We start from the raw sequence: 24,287 nt of genomic DNA on the forward strand, positions 1-24,287 counted from the left end.
CCACATTACAAACACCAAATGAAGTAATATTCCAACTTCATATTCCAGTACTCAGTGAGTAGAACTGGCAAAGGCTCACCACTTGCAATAACTCCTCAGCTTATGAAAGGGCAATGACTGCTCAGAGAGAAGATTGTGGCTTAGTTACATTAATGTCTCAAAACTCACGTTCATTCTAGCGTTTTTTTGTAGGACAGCAGAGAATTAGAAGTGTGAAATATTTGAGGGATAGCACTATATAAGATCAGATGTAACAACTGCAGGTGGAAATTTTCTTGTTTCTCAACACATTCATTGCTTTGACTGAGTGAAGAGGCCAAGAGAGTTCCTCAGCCACTCAGCTTTTCTGTGCCAATCCATCCCAAGCAGCAGCAGACTACCTGTTCATCTACCACATGGGTTCTTGTCACCAGCACCTGCATCATTTCAGCCCTTCACCCCAAATAATCCTACCATACATTCTGTTTCAACAAAGATTTTACACAGCAAGAGTCTCAGTGAGGAGCTGTGAGTGCTGCCCAGGTAAAGGCTGAGTAAAATACAGAAAGGTTGGCTCCAGAGTGGCACTTTAGGGATAAGGATATTCACTACCCTTAAATGCCCCTCTACCAGAGATTCTACACCTATTCTACTCAAGCAGGGGATGTGCAAGTGTCTGCACAGCAGAACAGAAAAAAGTGAAGAATACAAATTATTACACTAATGTTACTCTTTACAAAATGAGACTTAACATAAGGCATGACCCATGTGCAAGAATTCAAGAACTCTACAATAAAGGGCAGTGCTACATTTGATGTGTGTGTTTATGGGTGGCAGAGACCAAGAATGAAAGGCAGCTACTTGTCTGTGAGATCATGGGAAAAGCCCTGCATCCTTCAGACTTGTCTCTACCTATCCTTATCACTTATATTGCTGTCACTATACTTCCAGTGCATAAGCAAATGTTCATAGGGGCTAAATCCAACAAACATATTTTGCAAACAATGGAATATTTTCCAGAAAATTAGGAAAATACTGCTTCCTTATTTTAGGATCAAAAGAAGAAATATGACAAATGAGGACACACAGTCAACCACCTGAGATTATGATGAGGAAATATCAGTACAAAGTGATTAATTTTTAATAGTAATTTAAGTAGACTCATGAAACTGCAGAATCTACTCCTTCCAATTCTGAGCAAGTAATATGTAAGGTATGTGCACTAAGAAAATTACAGTAAAATTTAATCCTATTCAGAATCCTTCAAACTAATTAACAAAATACAGAGTAACTTTAGGTTGAAAGTATTCTTTGCCTGTCTGACCCAGCAAACAACTGCTGCCACCGGGATTCTCAGCAGCAATGACTGTGTGAGCAGACCCAACCTAACAGCTAATCTCAAGGAAGCTGCTGGTGAGTGAGCCAGCAAACAGCTCTGACCTCAGATTTGCAAATGCTAACACAAAAACCTCCCCATTTACAGATCTGTGTAAAGCCAAGAAATGTAAATAGTTCTCAAACTCAGACTTACAAACAATACTTCTTTCTCCCCATCCACTTCATACATTCTCTATTGTGGAAGGCAAGCATTTCTATAAAGGGACAACAGTAATACAGAATTTTATCTAGAAAGAGAGAAATTTTATTTAAAAAGCAAGTCCAGTGAACTGCTGGGATATCTGTTTTATTCCTCAAAATACTCAGAGACAGAACACAAACCAGAGTGGCACAATGCTGGAACACAAGCACCATGAAAACTTCTCAGGAGGCCAACACTTGGTAGGAGCTGTAAGTGCTTTCATGTGACTTGGGAAGAATATCCACATCCCCAATATTTGCTTTTTCTGGTGTATTTTTCTAGTGGATGAATAGAAATGCTAGTTGCTTGAGCTGACTATAAACACTAACCTGAAGTTGAATAGTTTGTCCTTCTTCCATCAGTTACAGAGAGTGGATAGTCATGAGCTGCATTTTAGGGCAGACAAATTGGGCTGTCAGTTCTAATGTGTGAACTGGGCTATCAGGTCACATTTTAGTTAGGAGCAAAGAAGCCTACTTATGAACACCAACAGCACTTAGAGATTACCTTCTATTGTTTCCAAGGAGATTTAACAGGTCCCAGTATATATTAATCCAAGCACACACTGAATGAAAGAAAGGGAGTGCAAAGAGAAAGTGGGAAAGAAAAAAGGGAAAGGAAGAAATAAAAGTGAAGGAAAGGTAGAAATAAAAAGGAAGAAGATAAGGGGGGAATGGGTGATTGGGGAAGAAAGGGAAGAAAGGGGGAAAGGAAGGAATAGGAGAGGAAGAGAAATAGTTAAAAAAAAATATCTGCACTAGAAACCAAACTCCTTCATAACAAATTGAAACATAGAAGAGAGCTGAGACTTCAACAGAAGACACACTATGTTATCTCTTGATGTTACAATACAGGAGGTTTGTTTAATATCCTGCATTAATGGAGAATCTCCTTAAGTGTAATATTATGATAGAGAGCATAAGAAATATCACTGAGGTCACTGCCGCTCTATTAACTGTCATCCTGTACAGAAATATTTTCTTTGAATACCATTAATGCTTTCTCCTTTCCTTTGTTCTGATTTCTAAAGGCAGCAGGAACTAAAACTTCGTCCACAATAATTTCTGCTTTCGTCTTGGCAGACTAATGGTATTAGACTTGTAAGAGAAATTTACCTTGGCAATGTCTGATGCACAGGTCTTTTCAAAAGAGATGTTGTTAGAAGGAATCCTATTAAGCAGGCTTTTTCACTACCCTCAAATCAGAGGTGATAACACAATTTTAGTCATAAAGAAGATTGCTTAGTTTTATTTATTATTTTGAGAGAGAATCCATTAATCTGCTCCTCTGCATATCACGCATCTCTTTACATAAGACTGAACTCAAGCTGCCCGTTCTCCTTGCTGTATTGGATTCATTTTCATAGACTGTCAAAGCCAGAAAGGATCAATATGATAATTTAATCCGATCTGCTGCTTAACACAAGCCCAAGATGTTCATACGGTAATCTTTTCATAATAAACTCAGTAATTTATGCTTTAAAATACACATACCTCTTTCTAAAAATGTATTCTTGTATTTGAATGAATGATATTCTTGTATTTGAATGAATGAAATCTCTCAATGTGTGAAGCAAAAATATTTTAGAGACCCCCAATTTTAGCATGTTCAGAAAAAGTGTAACTCATATGTAATAATCTTCTGGTTCATTACATGAGCATCTAAAATGTTCAAGCATTTTTAAAACTGTCAGGAATTGCTTTTATTTAGATCACAGCTGAAGAAAAACACTTTAAAATCCAAGATTTCTTTACCAAGCAGATTCTAACTACTGCCTTACCATTTCCCTAGGGATGCTAATGTCTCTCTGAGGGCCTGTATGAATTCTCAAAAAACCCAAGAAAAGTAATGAATGAGAAGTATTGAGGGCTACTCATCGAGCAGGGCAAGTACAACATGCAAGCTGCTCTGCTGTGATGGGAAGTCACATCAAATCATCACTGACATCAAGTCAGCACTGCCAGATTAAAAACTCAGAGAGTTTCTGATCATTTTTAGAGCCTGTATGATGGCTCATGTACAAGCAACTGTGAAGGTTCACAGACACAAAAAGGCATATTACTGATTTCTCCACAGCACAGATTGCCAAACCTTCCAAATGAGAAGGAATCTAACACAGCTCTAAGAGCTTCCATTAATACTTGCTGAGGATCTGGTTTCTCATTTGTAATAGCAGAACTAATTAAGCTGGAATTTTGTTACTCTGCCTATTCTAACTGGGTACCAAGTGACTGATGATAATTTGTAAAGGCCATCCATTCCTAAGGAAAATACAATCATACATACATGAAGCGACCCATGCCATTTTATTGTAGTATACTTTACTTTTCATATAAACGTCCATTTTTTTCCATGTATCACTAATTTAGGAACTAGACTTTCTGAAAGAACAAGCAATTCAGATCAGCCACTGCACACAGTCCATAACAAATTCTGAAAACACCCAAATAGCAGAAATAAGAGATATGTGGGAGATGTTTTTGGTATCAACAGTTCTGTAAGAAATACAAACTAGTACTGCACAGAACTGTGAGAGGTAGAACAGGATACAGTATTCCAGAGGGTCTAAAAGCAGCATTAGTACCACTCAACAGATTCCCCTCTGAACTGTAGTTTTAAACCTCCCTACAATACAGGGCTAGGTAAAACTGAGGCTAAGGCTTTGCCTCTGTGGAGAAAACTAAAACATATGGAATAACCTCTTGTAAAAACAGTTATACAAATGCTGCATCTGAAACAAAAAGTAATTTTATTTGGAAAAATACTCTATTGGAATTATTTCACGAGCAAGATCTGTCCTATAATAAACTTGGAATATCTTCTACCACAAACATATGCTAGTAAATAGTCCCACAAATATTATTAATAGGCAGATAGTACTAATTAAAAATTAGATGTTGAATTCTACTCAGATCACCTAGCAATAGAAAAAAAAGTCAAATATCTATTTAATATTCCCCATACCATCTTATGTAGTTCTACAACCAATTTTTCTTCTTAGAAAAGAAAAAAAACAACCTCTTTTTCTCAATCCAAGGAGCTGTATAAAAAGGGAAATAGCCAAAATATCCAGTCTTGCACATGAGCACAGATTTAATTCTACCACCTGAAGGCAAATAAACACTGGCTTCCAAAGAGTTTTAAAGCCAAATTTAAATAACAGATTATAAACCAACAAAACTGAAAACAAGTGAATGTCGTAAAAATGTTCATTTTTAAAAATGGCAAAATACATGTCTCCCTGCACCCTTTTAGCAGTTTCAATATTATTTCAAGAAATATCAAGGGATACATTTGAAAAGTTTCTCCCTAGACTATAAAAGAATCTTTAATGTTGTTTCAGCTGTTCTCATGAATCTGAGACAATTCACAAAAATAAAAGAACAGTCAAAGAAACTGCATTTTGGTAGAAGAATCAATTGGGATACTTGAAAACCTTTTGTAACACTGACACAAAATTAAATATAGAAAAATGCATTTTTTCTTCTTTGAGTGCAATGTATTCTGCTTTGCTGCTACCAACCCTTACCTAGAAAAGTAAATGAAAACACAACATCCTCATATTTGTCCTGTGTCTAAAAGTTCACCAGACTCTGCTGAATGCTACAATACGAAGTGTAACATCCTCAAAACCCATCCATAGACCCAGACATGTTTGCAAGTAACAGTCCATTGGCTAAACCAAAATCATGTGTTCCTCCAGATCAGTCTGTACAAACTTTCTTATGATACTAAACAGGAGATGCAGCCAGGGCCTCAATCCCACTCCAGCCCAGCCCAGCCTGGCATTGCTGTAGCATTCCTTCTCTGGCTCCTGGCCCACATCCTAAAAATTATTAAGAATCTTGATCTAGGTGCTGCTGGTTAAGCCCCACAAACATCCATGAGAATATGTACAGAAAACGCCCACTCCACTTTTTACTTCATGTGACCAGAAATCCAACTCCTTCCCAGGATTTGACCCCAAAACACAGCGTCACCACCCTAACACTGGGTCTCCCACAGAAACACTGGATGCTTGATGAAAAACACCATTATCTTGTCACATAAATGATTCAACATGCAGATGTCATAAGGGAAGCCACACTATACATTTGTTATAAGTGATGTTTGGACCCTGCCCTAGAAGCCAAGCTAAAACTCAGACTCTTTTTCCAGGTACTGTGATTACTACCATGAAATTCATATGACAATTCACAAAATGACAATGTAGTAAAGTCCTTTCCAACGTGAAGGGAAGCACAATATCTGGTAATTGTTTCACTTTGGATTACACTTTAAAACTGTTTGTTAAGGATAAATTTCTACAAGAAAACTCCCTACAAACAAGGTAAGATTTCTGGAGAGGATGCACCCTGACAGATGTGCTGTTCTTGTAAGGAATGTGATGCTCCTCTCAAAGCTGCTTAAACTTGATTTTATTTCAGGTCTGCAACTAAATTTTTTTTGTAAATAGATTTAGGCTGTCAATTTCCAGGCATGCTGTGCCATCAGCATGTAGAGACTGCTGTGACAAACGTGGAGGCTGCAGCAGCAAATTTTATTACAAACTGGTAATTGAATTGAACAGGTTTACATTTGAATAGATTTACTGCAGCATGATCTCTGACATGCTGCATGGGACTGAAATCCTCGTCTGTACATAAACAAACACTTGAGATACAGCAAGAATAATTTCAGCTTATTTGAAGTCTGTGCTAATCAATAAATTTATACCACTTTACAAATGCAAGAAGTCATATCAGTATATTATCTTTCTTCACTTTGTATAGAAAAGATATGGTCCAAGTCAAAAAGTCATCTCCAGACTTTTTGACTACCTCCAAAACTACCTTCCAACAAGAAAAAAAAAATCTTTACTACAAGTAGAGTCTTACAAATGTACTGTGAATCAGTATGATTTAGAAAGTGTCCGTTAAAGGGGGAAAAAATAAAATGCCCTAATAGGTTCTTGCAGGTTATTATAATAGGTGGTAGATAAACAACACTGTCTTTTCAATGTAATTAGTTATTTTGCCATTTAGAAAAAGGTATGTACTTTTAGAGTAGAAAATTCATGCAATTCTTATTAAGAAAACTTCTGGGAATAATTTGAATCCATGGACACTCAACATTCAAACAAAAAATATTACTCACAATGTACATCTGTATTATCCAACTAAATTAACTCAGTTAACAAAATTGTACGCAGAAACAGTAAATCTGCACACAAATTTGCTGAGCTAATTACTCATTTGCAGAGGAGACAATTTCCTCTTGCAGTCCCAGAAGCTGCACACAGCTTAAGATTTTTTTAAATATATGTATGTTAACGCATGCACAATAGTGCCCTCAAAATTCAGAGGAAAAGGATTAAATCAATTCACCTGCATGTGCTCTTGGTAGCACTGTTTCATTTTCAAAGAAGTTGCTCAATATATCTGTATATTAGGTAACTAGTGATACAGGGTCTTAACTTACTAAAAAAAGATGCTAAGAAGCACAGTCCTTTTCAAAACGGTGCCATACCCAGTCATCCCTTTCTTTTTACAGTTTATCTAAGCATCATAATTTCACTTTCAAGTAACTGCTCCTAGTGGTCAGTTTATGAGGATTTTGGCAAGTAAGAACTTTCCCATAACCACTGAAGAGAGGGTCAAATCCTGCCGTTCTTACTGAGGCAAAATGTCCATCGAATCTGACAGGAGTTTTGCTCAAGTAAGACTAAGGACAGCAGGATTTGGCTCACAGGATCATAGCATCTGCCAAAGCAGTTGCACAGAACAAGGTTTATTCTTAGTAAGTATAATCCAATAAGAATATGTCTGTAGGTGCATGATAGACCTAATTTGCCCATCATCTCACCACCGGTCTATGTTGTTTTTTGGATTTTTTACCCCGACAGCTGCATACTTAGCCTGTTTTGCATTACCACCAACTCATTTACAAAATTCAGCCAGTTATTAAAGCAGAGTTTTCAAGCACTGACAAAGCAAAACTGAATAGGATTGTTTTGAAGTGGTTGCTTAATGCAAAGTACTCTCCACTGGATACAATACTTAGAGAACACTATGCTGATTTTATTTCAAATGTTTATCTAATTCAGAAGTACACAGCATCTTTCTTGGTGGTGATAGTGCCCTAAAATAATAATGCATGTAATGCATGCACTTACAAGAGTATTCTTGCATATACATTAACAGCAATGTAAGTTCATAGCAGGCAACCAAGATTTGAGGAATCACCTTTTTGTGTCACATAGATGAAGAAGGTTCCAGGTAAGACACCACCATTTCTTGAGTATATTTTCTTGCATTCAATATCTTCAAAATGTAATTGGCGAATTAAAACATTCAATACATACTTACAGTGAGGGGCAGGGGTTCTCAGACACTTTTAGGAAAAAAAATGGGGGGGGGGGGTGGATTCTCCTCTTCTGCATGCCAAAATTTGCTCAAGTGTAGTTACAGTAACTTCAGTACACACACACACAATACTTACACTTGTTTAATTTAGAAGTAATCCTTTTCATTTGTCCTGATGGAATGAAGACTGAATAAAAGGAAGGCACAGTGTGTGTTTTGGTTTTCTGCCAGAACTGGGACAGAGTAACAGTGGATAAGGAATGGAGGAAAGAAATCTTTGAGAATTCTGATGGTTATTCTATCAGTTACTTACTGGAGGAGATTGAATGCTGAGGTACATTTTGCTGTACTACACAAGATGATGAACTCTATGTGGATAAAGCACGATTCAATAGCTTAGAAGCAGACATCAGAAACAGCAAGTATATATGAAAATTGCCTTTGCAATAACTGATTAGAACACTCACCAGTCTCTCTTCTTTCCTGATTGCCCTACAGTTGTAGCAAGTGTTTGCAGAGAGATACAGATTGAGGTGGTCAGTCTTACCTTCTTTCAGCATGCCAACTTTTAGACATTTCATGAAGCGGCAGGCTTGGCAGGACTTGCGTCTGCGCTTTGTGATTTCACATTCATTCGTTGCTGGGCAGCTGTACTCTATGTTACCTGTGATGGAACAGACAGAGGAAGAGGTGCTCAGAGCCACTGACTAACCAACACAACAAAAGATATACAAAAGTACTCATACAAGTGCCTGTGTATTTCATTTTGGAACATATCAAGAGTAAGCAGTGCTACAGAAAGAAAATGCCTCTCAAAAATAAATAGCTGAGTTAAAAGATGGTTTTTTTCACCCTTTTTTAAAAATCTAGACATCTATATGAAAGAAATATAAAACCGTAACTAATGTGAGTCTGTGTCTCACTCCAAATATGGTCCCTAGGAAAATCCTTCACCCATGTTATTCCTGCTGACAGAAGAAAGACAATTTGTCATTTATTTTCTGTACCAAACCACAGCCTCAGGCTCCTTCTCTGAGCACTCTTTATTTTCCTTTTTAGCCAATTTCATTAGTCTCACTTTGCCTAGAATTCAAAAGGAGGACTGCTTTACTTCATAATCAACTATTACAGGTACCATGGAGTTTCACCCTTCTTCCACTACAGCTGGCACAGAGGGCAGGACTCACTGGGACTGTTACCACCATATCTAGCATGTTCTACAGCTACCAGGCCAGATTTCTGTTCCAGGGCATCTCCTCTTCTCTCTATATTTTTGACCAAGTTCTTGTACTGAGAGGCATCAAGAGTGTGATCATTCCTGCCAAGCTGTCAAAATAGCAAAAACTAAAAGAGATGCTTGCTTTTGTCCCTGCTTCTCCCAAATCCCCTCTTAAGGCTTACAACAAGCTGATCCTTAAATGTGAGTCCTTCTCACAATGGGCAAAGCAGTCTCTTTTTTTCTTTGTTGCAACTGCTTAATTCATATTATTTCTCCTCAAAAAATCAGAAAATAATATCTTGCAAATGAACGAGTAAAATACAAGCGTAGTTAACTTTTTTAAAATCACATCTTTGGGTATCCAAGTCCAAATGCAAGAACATCTGCTCTCTTTTGCCCTGATATCACTGCACTTTTCATAAAACAGCTTAGCTCACCTTATTCTTCTGCCCAGCCATGCATCCTGTAGCCCAACACTACGTCCAGTATGACAGACTTTGCAACAGCCAGAAGTTACACTGGGAAACTGACTTTTAAATAAAGTATCTTCCCAATCAGTCTGTCACATCTTGCTTTAAAGGTATTTCTTTATTTTCTGACCCCTTCCCCCTGTGAAAAAGTGCATTAGTATCTTAATGAAAATGCATTCCGTTTATTGCCCTCTTGGGAAGCAAGAGGTCATCACACCAAATGCATAAATTGTCATCAGAGACAGTCCGAGCATAATCGCAATTTTGCTGCTCCATGTTTGTTGCACTCGGGGTCCATCAAAGTCCCCTGAAACATGCACAGGTTCTAATAATTAGCACAGAGTCTGCCAGGGACCACAGCATTGATGAAATATTTCAGAGTTAATCACACTTTGTAAACACTGATTTATATTGACTACCTTTCTCCAGACTGATGTCTCCTCATTAAATATCACATTAGTGGATTGCAGGATTGCAAAAAGACTCAAATGCTCAGCAACTGCTAATTCAACAGGAAGTAATACTTAAACCACTTACATCTACTGAAAATTGGTAAGTACTAATGATAAAGGAGGTCTGCATGGCAAAATGTGCACTCGGCCAACACAACCAGCACATTTGGCACAACCTTTTCAGGCCTTTGCAGGCTTTCTTCCCCCTGGACATTGCTGCATGAGTGAGTTATCAATGCTGGTGAGTAAAACAGATCTTGGTATGCCTGAATGCTAATGACAAAAGTCAAAGCAGTTTAGTCCTTTTCCCCTTTCTTAGCTGCTGTGGAGAAAGCTATTTAAGAAACTGAAGGATATGGTGGGAATTCAGCACAACAGTTCCTGCAAAAGCTCTTTCCAATACATATTAGAAAAGTTAGGAAATAACACTTTTGGAAGGATAGGTAGAAAATTATGGTAAGGCAAGCTTAAAAAAGGATTCACATTATCCTGTCCTTCTAACGAGGCATTCTTAGAAACGCACAACCACCACACAGGAAGACCTTCAAAGCTTTCACAATTTGTACCCAATGAACTTCATTATACTACAGTAATAAACGTATTACCACCCCTATTAAAAAAAAAAAAGGAGAAACAGGGAATCAGAAATGCTTTGCACAAGATCAAGAAATCTTTGCACAAGGTCAGAAACAATCTTGATCAAAAACAAGATTAAGATTGTAACAGAGAACTTCAGGAGGCAAAGCTCTCCACCAGGGCAAGTGGAACACTCTCACTGTATCAAGAGATCCTGCCCCAAGATACAAAGGTAAAGGTGCCAACACCAAGAAGCAGCATTCAGAACCAGAAAGATAAATGCAAGATTGCTCATTTCATTATGCAGACACTTCTAATCCATATCCTGACATTTCACATTTCTGCAAACTATGCAACAGTCTGCAGCAGGCACAGTGTAACTTACTCTTCCTGAAAATTCTTTACACCTAAAGAATGCTAAAAGGAGCTATTATTCTAGCCACTTGGATTCCAGTATTTTAGCTTACAGGGGGAATCTCCTTTCAATTTAAACTGCTTTTCTTTAATGACTTGTATTTTACAGCAGACACTCAATATTCATTTTTGGTGTTGTAAAATAAACTTGGAAGACACTGCAAATAATTCCTCCAACGAGCTCAGCAGAGTTACAGGAATAGAAACAAAAATCCACACCTTACCAATGAGGACAATAGCTGGTCCTCATAAAGTGGTTCCAGCATTTCAGAACGTGGCTACACTGCGCTAAGGGTTAATGGAATTAACATTTTGTCTCCAGTTCACATGTAGATGCAGTGGATATCTATATCATACTATATCTATATCATAAAATGTGTTTTACCTAGCACTCCAAGCATTAGTGGATTTAATTTTGTTAAAAACCTGAATTTGCTGCACATTCCAGGTCACCAGAGCTTTCATAATTTCTTATTTACTTCTAGATATGAATTTCCATTCAAGATACTCAGATCTGCATTTTATTTCAGAGGAAGATCCAAAAGGAATCTTTACCAATTCCTTACTTACTTCAAGATGCTAGAGGCTGAAACTGAGCAGCTAGGAAGAGTAAAAGCTGAGTTTGCCCAGTCCTGTCAACAGCTGGAGAGGAAGTTGTGTTACACAATGAACAAAATCAACATGGCAGCTCGGGGTCTTTAAACTGGGCTGACAAGAGCGATTGAGCGATTTATAATATCTCCTGGCTGGTTTTCAGAAAGAACTGGGCTCTGATTACTTATTTCAGAGTCTTTTGTACAATTAGTTTGCAGGCAATATAATTTTCTCACTTACTTCTTAATAGAATTGTGCAGCTAGCTGGCTGCTAGCTAGCATATATGTAAAACTCCTGCCTGAAGTGCCAGGGGATAATCTGTATATTCCTTTCAGTAGCATAATGGACTTTTACAGTTTGGCAGTTAAAGGGCTGAGTAATATAAATTAGTATCACGCTTGAAAATAAAAAATATATGTCAAATCTTCACTCCCCAAACACATTTCCCTGTGCTAGAATAACATAATGGGATCTATACCAGCCTAAGCCCCTTTTCTTTCTTCAGTACTGAGGAATGTTATTTACAACCAGTTCTTTTTTCTACTGATTTGTAAATTTTAATATCTCAGCTGAAAGATGAGAAAATACTTCTAAAATGCTGTGCTTACCAATAGCAGGTGAAAAACTGAAAACAAGATGCCATTTGATCCTGAGATAGCAGGTGAGCTGCTAAAACTTACCCCGTATACCCAGCTCTCCAATTTTACATGCTTCAGACAGTCACATCTTTACACACAGCTCAGGATAAATGGACCAAGGTACCATTTTTTTTTTTTTACCTCACAGATGAGGTTTGGATGTTACTTGAATGAGGAGTGGAGAAAGAAGAATTTGTGTGGTACAGGGACTTACTCAATGGCTTTACAAGTCAGGCAACTGAGTGGATTTAGCCAAGATTCTCAAAACCATTTTGGCCATTTTTTTGCACAGAATTGACAGTGACACCAAAGGTGGCAGGACAAGCAAGAGCCATGGCAAAGAGGAAGTCACTGAAAGCACTGGGCCTTCTGCCTTGGTAGAAGCTATTGTCATCAACAGTCACATTTTCAGAACCTCCCAGATATTAAAAGTGAGAAGCTGGCTCTAGAAACAGGCTGGAACAGGAGTCTCTCTTCCACCAATATCAACAAAAGTAGAAGCTGCAGACATCAAGTCCTAGCAGAAGCTTTATTTCCTTTTTCATACTGCAATATTAGACATTATAACACCCAAATTTCTACAAGCTATTGATGTATGCTCAGGAAATTTTTGGACAAGTAAAAACTATGAGGAAGACTTAAGCGCAGGGTGAAAAGGTGTTTGGAAAGAATAGCCATGAGCCACTTAAAAAACCAAGAGGAATACTGAAGATATCAGTATCAAAACTTTTACTGTGTGGCAATGTAGGTTCAGAAGAAAAAAAGGAAAAAAACCAAATGAACCAACTTTCCTTCAATGCAATAATTTTCTGCTATAATCAGTTCATGAAGCTGCATTTCAGTTTAATAAGGTTTCATTTTTCTCCCAAAGTTTCTCTTTCACATTCTCTAACTTAATACCTTTCTTTCAAAAGCTTGTATTTCAAAACTGAAGTGTTTGCATTCTTCATAGAGACTACTGCTTAACTGGATTTAAGTCTTTCTGCAGTGAGGTTTATCCCAGGTATCCCTTCATGCTCTCTTTTCCCGGGTGACAGACCTGAAGGAATACACCTGCTTGCCTGTGCGATGCTATGCATCAAAACTCCGAAAATGGAAAGTAGCCAGAATTTCAGCCATAGGGCTTCTGGGACTTAATAGAGAGACCTCTTAGCAAGAGAGACACAGGAGAATCTAAGCTAACAAAGAGAGTGAATTTCACTATGTTGGGTTACACCTTTATACATAATCCAGCCAGAACAGAAAAGAATAGTTCCTGAGAATCTGAGAATGAGGAGCTCTTGGAAATCAAGACTAACGGGCTAACTGAAAAGAAGGACAGAGAAAAAGTCCCAGACTTAAAAATCCTTTCCATGTTTATAGGTCTTAATGAAGCTGAACTGAGGAAAGTAAAAATATTTTCTCGCAGGTTAAAGTTTCAGTTCTTCTGAACTCTGCTCTCTACTTCGCAGTCACAACTTAGCTGAATTTAAGTTTCAGTAAATATTTTCACATGTAAAAGTACCCTCATCGGTAAGGTTTCAGAAGTAGGGTCGGGCTGGAATGAGGTCAGATTTGAACATAAATAACTGAATCCAGTTTTGCCTGCCAAATCCTCAGATTCATCTGACACTGTAAGAAAGCTCTACGAATTATAGACCTACTATGAATTCTGCTACAGATCATCTGGAGATGATTAAGCATAAAGTTGACTGTATTCACAACTTTTCACCTAGGTGACTTCAGAAACAATAGTGTACACACAGAGTAACAGAACATTTAAAAAATTTGGTTCCCAAATGTCTCAAGTATCTTTTCAAGGTGACAGGATCATGTATGAAGCGTTATGTTTCATCTCTTGCTTATGTTGCCTTTTCTGTTAGAGTAAGTAACTAAGGAGGAGCAGCTAGTTTTTGAACATGGTGTTTGACAGAAGGGCATGAACAGCTTAAAAGAACATTTTTAGTGAAGTCACTACATTGAATTGCTTTGAAGAAATCAGTGTACTGTGTTACAGAACTAAAACATATTTAGAACTTGCAATTTATTTTAATTCTTAGAAAAAAACATGGTGATTTAAAGCAAAAATGTAAAGGTGATGCTGGCTAGTCTGACTACATGACAGTCTTGTATCAGACTCTCACTTAAGGTACAATGGTTTCCAGCATCATGAAAAGTCACCATAATTTTCAGTATCAGACTGATATTAGGGGGTGTTGAATCTGTAAGGGCCCACTTACCTTTGAATCCCCCTGGACTCAACTTATTCATAAGGAATGAAGGGCATTTAGGTCACCTTAAAAGAGAATCAATGCTTTGAAGGCACAGAGAGAACTGATCCCCTGCTACCTGGAAGTCACTTAAGAGCTGTTCAAGTCAGAAGGACTGAACTATCTACATTTGGTCCCTACTGGTATTTTATCTAGGTCAATTTTGATACATTCTACTATGATAGCATGAAGGATTGTCATTGTTTGTTTATAAGCACACAGAATATCTCAGTCTGTAAAGCTGCGAACTGAATCATTTTCACACCAGAAAAAAAGGTCATTAAAAAGTTATACAAACATTAACATAAATCACTTGCTGGCTGAGACTTCTCATGTCTCTGGTTTCAAACAAGACAGAGCTTTGTAAGTGGGCTGGAGGCTTTCAGAGATGTTTATAACAAAACGAGATCCAGACCTAATTATAATGGCATTGATACACACTAGTGTACCAGCACTATTTGTAAATCATACCTCTTTTGCAGTATTTCTGATGGGTTCAAAATAGCCACGCACCAATCAGGATGCTCATCCTTACTCCCAAATCATCTAAATGCTTATTACAATCTTCAAGGTTGTAAGGAAAGCAGAGATAGTAAAAAAGATAGAACAATCTGTATACTTTTCAGCTTCTCTCTGGTTCTGAGATTTCAGCATGTTTATATTTTATTGTCTCATCCTGTTTAGCTGCCATAGCTACACAATGACATTATGACAGGAAATAAAAATGCTCACTTGCTATTCTGGCTGGCCCATAGGCACAGAGAAATTGGGGAAAAGGGAAGATATCTATCACTGCTTGCTTAAAATATTCTTTGAAAGAAGTGCTGATGCACAGACTTTCACTTCTTATATAAGGAAGGTGAATGATTAAATCAGGTAATGATGGATTCAGGTGACATTTAGTGTTCAGCTGACTGGAGGGCTGCCATCTTTGCACCAGAGCCAAGGTCCATAGGCCAGTGCACCAAGATGTGAGCCTCCACCGTACCCTTCTATAAAACAATAATCTTAGCTATCAGCAAAGAAGCTGAAAAGCCATAAAAATCTTGTTTAATGTTCTTGCATTTCCTCCTCAAAAATGTATTACAGAAGACAGCTTTCAAAAATGCAAAATACCCTTTGGAAGCCACTTCAGTCACGTGCAACTTCAAATCAAACTTTATGTTGCCTTATCTGAATGCACATAGCTAGTTCTGTCTTTCTTGATTAAAATTTCCTGACTGAAAAATAAAAATGTATTTACTGTAAAGTGTTTGTACATTTACAATTCAAACTGGCTCAATAATGGGTCAACACTCTAAAGAAGATTGAAAAACCTGAACACTAGAGTGATTAAAAACAACTCTGAGTAACTAAAGACTTGAACAAAGTACAAAGCAGTTTGGGCAGGATTTGGAGACAATAGGAACAGCCCCACAGAACTGTAGAGCTGAAGGCTCTTAGCTGAGCAGCATAAATGAGATGGCAGAAGACAACAGCATTTCAAGGCTAGATTATTTCCTGTTTGTGTTAGGAGACATGGACAGGCAGCAACTCTCAGGGATCTGAGACTTTTGTGAGAAGCCTTAGGAGAAATGTGCAGGCTTTACACACTGTCTTTTCAGGCTAGTTTAAAGAGTCCAAAGACAACAGCCTGGACAATTTGGAAGGAGGGAGGATAAAAGTCTTCTAGATGCAGGCCATTATTTTAGAGAGATAAAAGCTAGCATAAAACAGGATAATAAACTGTCTTTGAACCTGTAAGTCTTATCTCACCCCTCTCCTGAAAGCAAGAATACCAGTTCAATCCACCTCCTGAAATGTTCAAGTTATGAACACTGAGTAATTACATATTATTAATGAAAATGTGTACTTACTAGCATGTATGATAACTGACCAAATAAAAATTATGAGAAATATATTTACATTAAATATTCACTACAAAATATCTAGCAAGTACAAGACCTCTATGTTGAACACAAGACTTTGCACCCAGCTGTCAACTGAAAATTCTTTCTTCCCCCTCTCTCTTTTAATGAAAGCTCAGAGTTTCCAAGATATTACAGCGCACAGCAAAAACTGTGAAGAGACCCTAAAAATCAATAGACCTGTAACTATATTTAGATGTTGCTATTTTCTACTATCCCTGATGTTAAGCCAATTTTGGGAAGATTTGGCTGTGTGTGTATTTCTGCGAGACACTTGCAATCAGCCACCATGTAAATTATCCCAGAAGCAAGCTGAGAGCTGCAGCTGAGTGAGTGCTAGGCTGAGCAGAGAGAACATCCAGTTCTTCCATACCTTATATCTCACAAAAGGGGCAGAACATCACTGCATTCTACTATGACCTAAGAAGACATCAATTTTATATATTGAGCTCTTTTTTGGTGGGTTTGTTCTCTTTCATTGTTTTTTTTAGCCAGGAAATTGCTTGTTTCTATTTTTTTCTAATATTATTGATTTTTATCATAATTATACACACTTTACCAAAACTGCAAACATATTTTTGGGCTATGTTAAAAATATATATTCTAAAAAGACAAAATTACGCCTTCTTATACACCAAAACAAGGTTCATTTAATTTCTTAATATTTAAGGAAATGAGCAGGAATTGATTCCAGGAAGCAGGAATGGATGTTTTTTTAGACTAAACTGCTAAATTGGAAAGGGAATGACAATCTCCATTACCCTTAGAAACAGGTGCATACTCTACATTAGAGTGATATTTGCCTTGTATAGGAGCTACTAGGTGCCCTGTGAGGCTTTTGTCTTGTGTGAGATGCTGGTGGTGCACAAATAACTGTGCTGGCTCTCTGAGCAGCTGCCTGTGGCCTCCACCTACTGAGACCTCTGTAATGGAAAGACTCCCATTGACTCAGTGGAAAGGACATCATGTAAGGAAAGGCCTTACATGAACACGGGATGTGCTTTATAATCTGACTTTATCAGCTCAGTCTTCCTCTCCCTGAAGTCAGGGCAGTTGTGCCCATGACTTCAACAGGAATAGCACTGAGGATCTACAAGTCAGAGCTAATTTAGTAAACTGATGAATGATCAACAAAGGTTTGGGAAGTCATATGTTCTTTTTCATTGAATCTATAATAAAGTACCCATCACAATTAAGCTATTAGCATTTAAAATAAGCAATCCTTTGAGCTGAAACATGCTACCCCCTTCATATGCACAGTTACAATATTTGACACTTCAGACAGCCTGGTTTTCTATTCTGTATTCGAAAGCCTGTTGTGTTTATTTCTGTTTTCCTGTTTTCTTATTTGCAGTAACGCAGCAGCAAACTCATTTTAAAAATAGGCAGAGAGAGAGAAGGAACATGAAATGAACAAGGAAATGAAACAGTGCAGGGAAGAATGACCTCCAGAGCACTGGAACTAAATTCTATCAATTAGAACAAAAAACCTCAGGGGAATTATTCTTCATGCAAGTCTAAAGGTAGAATTTTCCCATTCAAATCATGAGGAAGCACCTTTTTTCTCATGTACATTTTGGCACCTACCAAAACCCATGGTTGATTCACCCAAGTAGCTTCCATTATTTTGGATGGTACCTTTCACTCTAAGTATTTATGCCAGTTTAGTCAGGACCATTGCTGAAGATGCCACCATGACATTATGATGGGTAACGTACTTCCTATTCTTAGTTTCTTCATTATGGATTTTCTTTTCAATGCTTGGTTTTGCCCTGCTGCATTTTTTTTTGTCTTCACAGCACTGTCACCTGCTGATGCAGCTCGTGCTCTAACTGCACTGAGACTTTTTGCACAGCTGCCAGTTCTAACTTGAGCTGCATGGCCAAGTCCAGGTTGCTAATCTGGAGGATGACGTCTCTGCCTTGTGCTCCCATGCCCAGAAACTTTCTGTCTGTTGTGGTGTAAAATTGCAGGTTACCTATTACTGCCAGAAGTCAACACTTCAATCAGTTTTTGTTTCTGTAGCAGTTTTTTTGGTGCTCAAAATGCAACTAAAATAATTGTGCATCAATTCAGTCCTGTAGGACAGCTATTACACAGCAATTAAATACCATTTATAAAAAGAGAGCTGCTAGCTGAAATTGGTGCTTGAAGTTTAGCAACCACAAAATACAAATTGCTTCAGTAAAAAAAATTTTTGAGCTTTTGGGAAAATGTTCTTGAAGGCCAAATGAAATCACCTACCTCTTCTTCATTTTATTTCTTTTTACTTTTTCCAAGACAGAGACTTGAAACGAGCAAACTGTCCCAGTATGTATGCTTATTTTACATATAAACCCAGGCTACCACTACAAATCTTTGTTTACTGCTAGCCAACAGTGTAACATTCAGCTCCATTAGAACAACTGAAGTATAATGTTTCTTTTTAGCGTCTGTATGGCCCTTATAAAATGGGCACTTCATGCTGGTAAAAGGCCCAAATCTCCCCAGCAGCAAAATGGAAGAGAGAAGAATAAAATGGCCACTGCCTCAGCAATATATAAATTAAATTAACTTTCATTATTTTTCCTTACTAATTTTACATTAAATATGGAAGTATTATATTTAAGACCAAATGTTTTTTTTTAATTTAGGGTAATGCAAAATTACAAACTGAAGCTCACTTTATGTTCATTCTTAAAAAAAATAAGTATATCACCAGATTGCATTGCCTGTCGTGAGAATTTCAGGTGCTCAACATGTATGAAAAACAAGCAGGTTTTATTGAGGAGCTTAAATTTGGACTTAGCAACCTAATTTTAGTCTCTGAAGTCTGAGTTTAATTTAATGTGACACTATATTCCTGCACAGGCCAAGCTTAGCCTCATGTTCTTTAAATAAAGCACCTTCAATTTTACTTGAATAGATGATATCTAAATCAAAGTAGAAGGTTATTTTGTCTCCATAGGTTCTGAAGCTAGAAGAAGCAGTCATGCAAATTTTCCCATTTGTACTCATTTATGCCAAAATATGTGGCATATTTGTAAGAGGTATCAAGAGCAGATTAGTAAAAAATACTGAGCAGAGACCAAAAGCTGCCAACTTAGTCTCCTTAGAAGGTGATCTTACAGCTATTTGACAAACTCATTTAAGGCCACTGTATATAGTGGGTGAAAGTCCAGTTATTGATACACTGATATGCACAAAGCACTACACCACTGCATTTTTGTTCCAACTTCCCCTACACTGGTTCTTTAACAAATATAAACTAGATTTCTGTAACAATTTAAGTACAGCTGTGGTGTATCTAGGAGCAACACACAAGCACAATCCTGTGTGCCAGCTACAGGGAGTGTTCAAGAGGAGTCCATGACAACCTTCAGAAAATGCTCCACCTTCTTCGCAACAGTCATTTAGGGGAATCCAGACAAATTCTCAGAGAAAACAAATCTGAACATCCACTGGTTAGCTCCAGTGTTTTTCCATTTTTTGGAATAAAAATAAACATGGCACTGGGCTAAACGTGACAGACAGAACTCCCAAAGAAGCCCAAAGGGGCTTTTTCATGAGCAACATCTGTAGGACCAAGCAGTACGAAAAATGAAAAGGCACGGTCTGAAGTCCTAACAGGCTTCAGCCAAAGACTATACATTTTCATTCTGAGCAAAAGAAAGGAAGATTAGCAAATAACCAACCTTGAATTGTCCTCTTGAAGAAAGCCTTGCAGGCCTCGCAGGAGGCCACTCCATAGTGGTACCCTGATGCAATGTCACCGCACACCAAACACAGTCTTTTGGGCATCGAGTTCAGCATATATTCACACTTGGTCTGTGAGTCTTCAGCAATGGTACTGGAGCAGTCATCATACCGTTTCCTGACTGGCCCGTTGCCCCCGAGCCCTGTGGCCGAGGGGTAGAGGGGAGGCGAGTCCAGCCCGTTCTGATGTCCATTCATGGTGGAACTGTAGCTCCCGCTGGCGTCGGAGGAGCCACCGGGGCTGTGGTGGTTGATGCTGTCCGTCAGAGAGGCGGGGCTCGACGGTTCCGTCTTGATGTACGACGAACAGCTGGAATCAATGTGTCGATCTTTGCTTGACATTCTGCAGAGAAGCCTGCAGTGGGGACAGAGAGAAAGAAGAATGTGTGTATTAAAGACAGTGCTCTTTAAGGCTGCTCTGGAAGGGTTAGGGACTGCACATCATTCATTCATTAGTCAATACTTCTTGTTCTACATGAAGGTAATCAGCATAAGGGCATGACAGAGCTTTGTCAAAGCTCCAGACAGGCAGTAAACAAAAACTTTAAAGAGACCAAATCCTTCTGTTGTCCCCTCCACCTGCCCTCTAGGCTACATGTCAACTTCACATCAACTCTAATTCTGAATTTGTCATCAAGCAAGTAAAAAAAATTCGTAATTCCTATTAGATGGCTTGGCTATTAAATGTCTTCATTTTTCCATCTATACTTCCTTTCTGTAAATTCCACCATTATCAGAAACAAGTATTTTCAAGTTTGATCACATAAATGCTCTGCTCTGTAATTAATATTTGTCAAGACACTTAACTAAAACACATATCCATTACCTATTGATCTGATACAAGAACTGAAGAGCGGGTCCCTTGCAATTATTTTTTCTTCATTAATATTGCTTTATTATAGATACAGCTATTTAGTAACGAAGTAGCACATCAACGGGGTACTCTAACAAATAATTACAGCTGAACTCCATTTTCACAAAATCTAAGTGAAATGATTCATCAGCTGTGGCTGCAATTACTTTCTAGCCATTATCCTCAGACTAACCAGTAATAACTACAGCACTATCCCATATATCTACAGCTCTATAGGATCTGACATCTTATGTGCTCGATTCTTGGATTAAAAACATATATTAGAGAAAATTTTACAAATAAGTTTTGTCTTTCAGAAAGTGAGATTTTTTTTCTTCTTAGTTCTCACAGTTTCAGAATTAAGCATCTGAAATAAAACTACACAATATCTCATCCAACAAATTACTGCTTTCTACAAGGAAGACTAGGGGGAGAAATCTTTGTCTATTTCCATCCCCAAGTTTTTTACTATTAACACATTTTGGGGTGAACAAAGGACAAAAATAATAATTAGAAAGCTCTGATTCAGATATTATCTTCATTTTCTCCAGCTGTGATTATGAGACCACAGTAGCAAATGGCCTATCCAGCATTTTCTTGACAGTACTCTCAGAAGCTGCCAAAGTCAGATCATAGCTATGAACGTTTCTTTAGAAACACTAGCTGCAGAAAAGCAACTATCCTATAAGACCACCAGGAGCTATGGATTTGTGTTTTCAAAGCAAATATGTTAAGTCCAGACAATTTGACTGACGTAATTTTCTGAAGTAATTTTTGAGATCTTGTCTTCATTTTTCCACTTCTTTTTATTTAAGAATAAAAAAAAAATCATCAATTTCTACTTTAATATCCGGAATCAAATTCACCAATGGAAAAAAGACATAAATCAAAAAATCTCCATCCTTCCCAATGGGGGTAATGGAGATAAGAGCCTGACCTGTCATTAAAGACAAGAGTTTAAGATGAGATTCACCCTAAAATCAGTGCCCATGGATTTTATTCAGACTTCTCAATTGTTGTGATTTTTACTGTAAAATTCTATTGAAAACAACTAACGTGTATATTTGGAAAACAGCCAGATTGATGCACAGAAATGTTACCATCTAAACTTAAAATCAGGGCTTATTTGGGGAGGTGGAAGGAGCAAGCTATCTGGTGTCAGCAAATAAACCAAGGAAATGGGAAGGTTAAAGCCGTGAAAATATCCTATTACAGTGGACCACCTGCTTGTGTTGTCCTTTCCTCAAGAACTGGAGGGGGGGAAATCCCCTTGCCAGCCTGCAGTAGCGTGTGCCTTTTCTTCTGCATCTGCTGCCTTGTAGCCGTCACTGTTAATGAGTGCTGTAATTAATAGATAGCTCTCTCTTGTCTTTCTACTTGCACTCTGGGCTAAGCACTTTTCTCAAGTCAGCGTTTGAAAGAAAGCAGGTCGGCTCTGACTTACAGCAGCTCTGCGAATTCCTTTTAATTTAGAGCACTTACACCACCACTCCACTTATTACCTTATAATTACTGGACCGCTCTCACATACATTACGATCTTAGACTAGAGTTAGAAGTTATTAGGGTACTAAACCATGGTGTCTCTCTGTCTCTCTCTCCCCTTGCATTGACACTGAATTTTACACAGCTGTGATTAAGATTATCAATTAACTTCCACATTTTACCAACTGATTTTTTTATATTATTTTTCTATACACTAAGATCTTTTTATTGACTAAACATGTACTTAGTTCTTTTTTTACCTCCCTTCTGCCAAGACTCCACATGTAAAGTCTCAAAATACAGCACTAGGAATCACTGCCTATAGTCTGTCATAACCAGTTTGATGGCACATTCTTGTATGAAACTTCCATTGACAATTTTTTTAATCTAATTTGTGCAATAATGACCTCAAATGTCACCCTTCCCATTCCTGTAAAAAAAAAACAACAAAACATTTGTAACTAATTAGCTGCTCAACTGCATGTTGTTTTGGCCAGTATAGAAGCGGCTATCTCCCACTCCAAGCAGTCCAAACCAAAATACCATCTCAGTTCTAACAAGCACTAAAATCTGGTCACCCGTGCTGCCTGTGCCAAAGCCAGTTTGCTGATGCAGCTGAAGTAGCAGGTTCTGGTACTAACCAAGGCAGAGCTGCTTTTGACTCCAGCTTTAACAGTACAGACCGGATTGGTGCGTGCTGGCAAAGCGTAAACACAGTTAAAACATTAACTATTCCAGGGAAAAGCAAAAACAACGGCGCCTGACTCTGAGAACAGAAACTTTCTCAATCCCCAGAAGGTGGAACACAGACTGTGGGTGGGCAACAGACACCTACGGCTTTCAGTCCTTCCTTACTGCACCACTTCTGAACAAAAGTAATTCAAGAGCCATCTAAAATGGATGGCAGGTGTGACCACCATCAAATTATCATGCTGAACATTTGGAATAATGCCTAAGCTAGATCTCTGTAAAATCCCTCCCTCAGTTCCCTCCTAATTACTACTTAGCTCGTTACACTGAAGAATTCCTAGACACCATTGCATTATAGTGTAAAACTACAGTTGGAGTTTAATTCTCTCTTCCTCTCTGTGTCTGAAATTCTACAGCTCTATTATTCAAGCCTGAAATATTCACAACTATCTATAAATTCAATTGTCAGCCAGTGGGTTTTATTCTAGACCTCACTTCAATCTAAAATTAGAGGCACTAAAATTCACATTAACTCTAAGAGGAATGTAGTGAATAAGACTTTATTTCAAAAGAACACCTTTTTGTCAGAAAGAGCTATTTTCAAGATGATGGCTTTATCTGCATTCAAAGAGAATAAGCCCAATTCCACATTGTGCTGTTAATGCAAAATTTTTAGGTCACATTGGATTAATAAAAATCTAAATTTAGTTAAAGTTTATGAATAGAAATAACATGTGTCATATAAAAACGTACAGTATTTATTTTAAAGCCTTGGTGGGGTTGTTTTTTTTCTTTACTAGATTTTAAGTCAAATAAATGGCAGTTCCATTTGTGGTGGGCTGTTCTGAAATAAGTTTTCTAACAACTGGGAAATCTCAGGTAAACTTTCCTTTCAGTACCCTCAGGAAAAGGAACAACAGGCTCTAGATGCATTTCCATGGTCAAAGACAAGAGAAAATACATAGGGTGCTGCAAGCCAGGGCTAATGTGCAATATACAACATTAACTCTTCATGTCTACACTAAATTTACTTCAAAACTTCTTCATTTAAGAAAGACCTGAAGCCAGGATCTACTGGCAGAAAGATAGAGTGACAGAGCACT

At 37.9% G+C, this 24,287-nt stretch overlaps 1 protein-coding gene across 42 annotated transcripts in view; it reads right to left on the minus strand.

Annotated features, from left to right (window-relative positions):
• Positions 1 to 24,287, minus strand: part of ESRRG (estrogen related receptor gamma) — a 389,887-nt gene that overhangs the window by 99,581 nt on the left and 266,019 nt on the right. For all 42 annotated transcript variants that reach the window (XM_038131555.1, XM_038131540.1, XM_038131541.1 and 39 more), the window contains 2 exons: positions 20,097 to 20,512; positions 8,450 to 8,566 (listed from right to left, as the gene is read on the minus strand). In XM_038131555.1, coding sequence (XP_037987483.1) covers positions 8,450 to 8,566; positions 20,097 to 20,512 — 533 coding nt within the window. The remainder of the gene's footprint in view (positions 1 to 8,449; positions 8,567 to 20,096; positions 20,513 to 24,287) is intronic.

The sequence above is a fragment of the Motacilla alba genome, chromosome 3, assembly GCF_015832195.1.
Source record: "Motacilla alba alba isolate MOTALB_02 chromosome 3, Motacilla_alba_V1.0_pri, whole genome shotgun sequence".
Classification (NCBI taxonomy): Eukaryota; Metazoa; Chordata; class Aves; order Passeriformes; family Motacillidae; genus Motacilla; species Motacilla alba.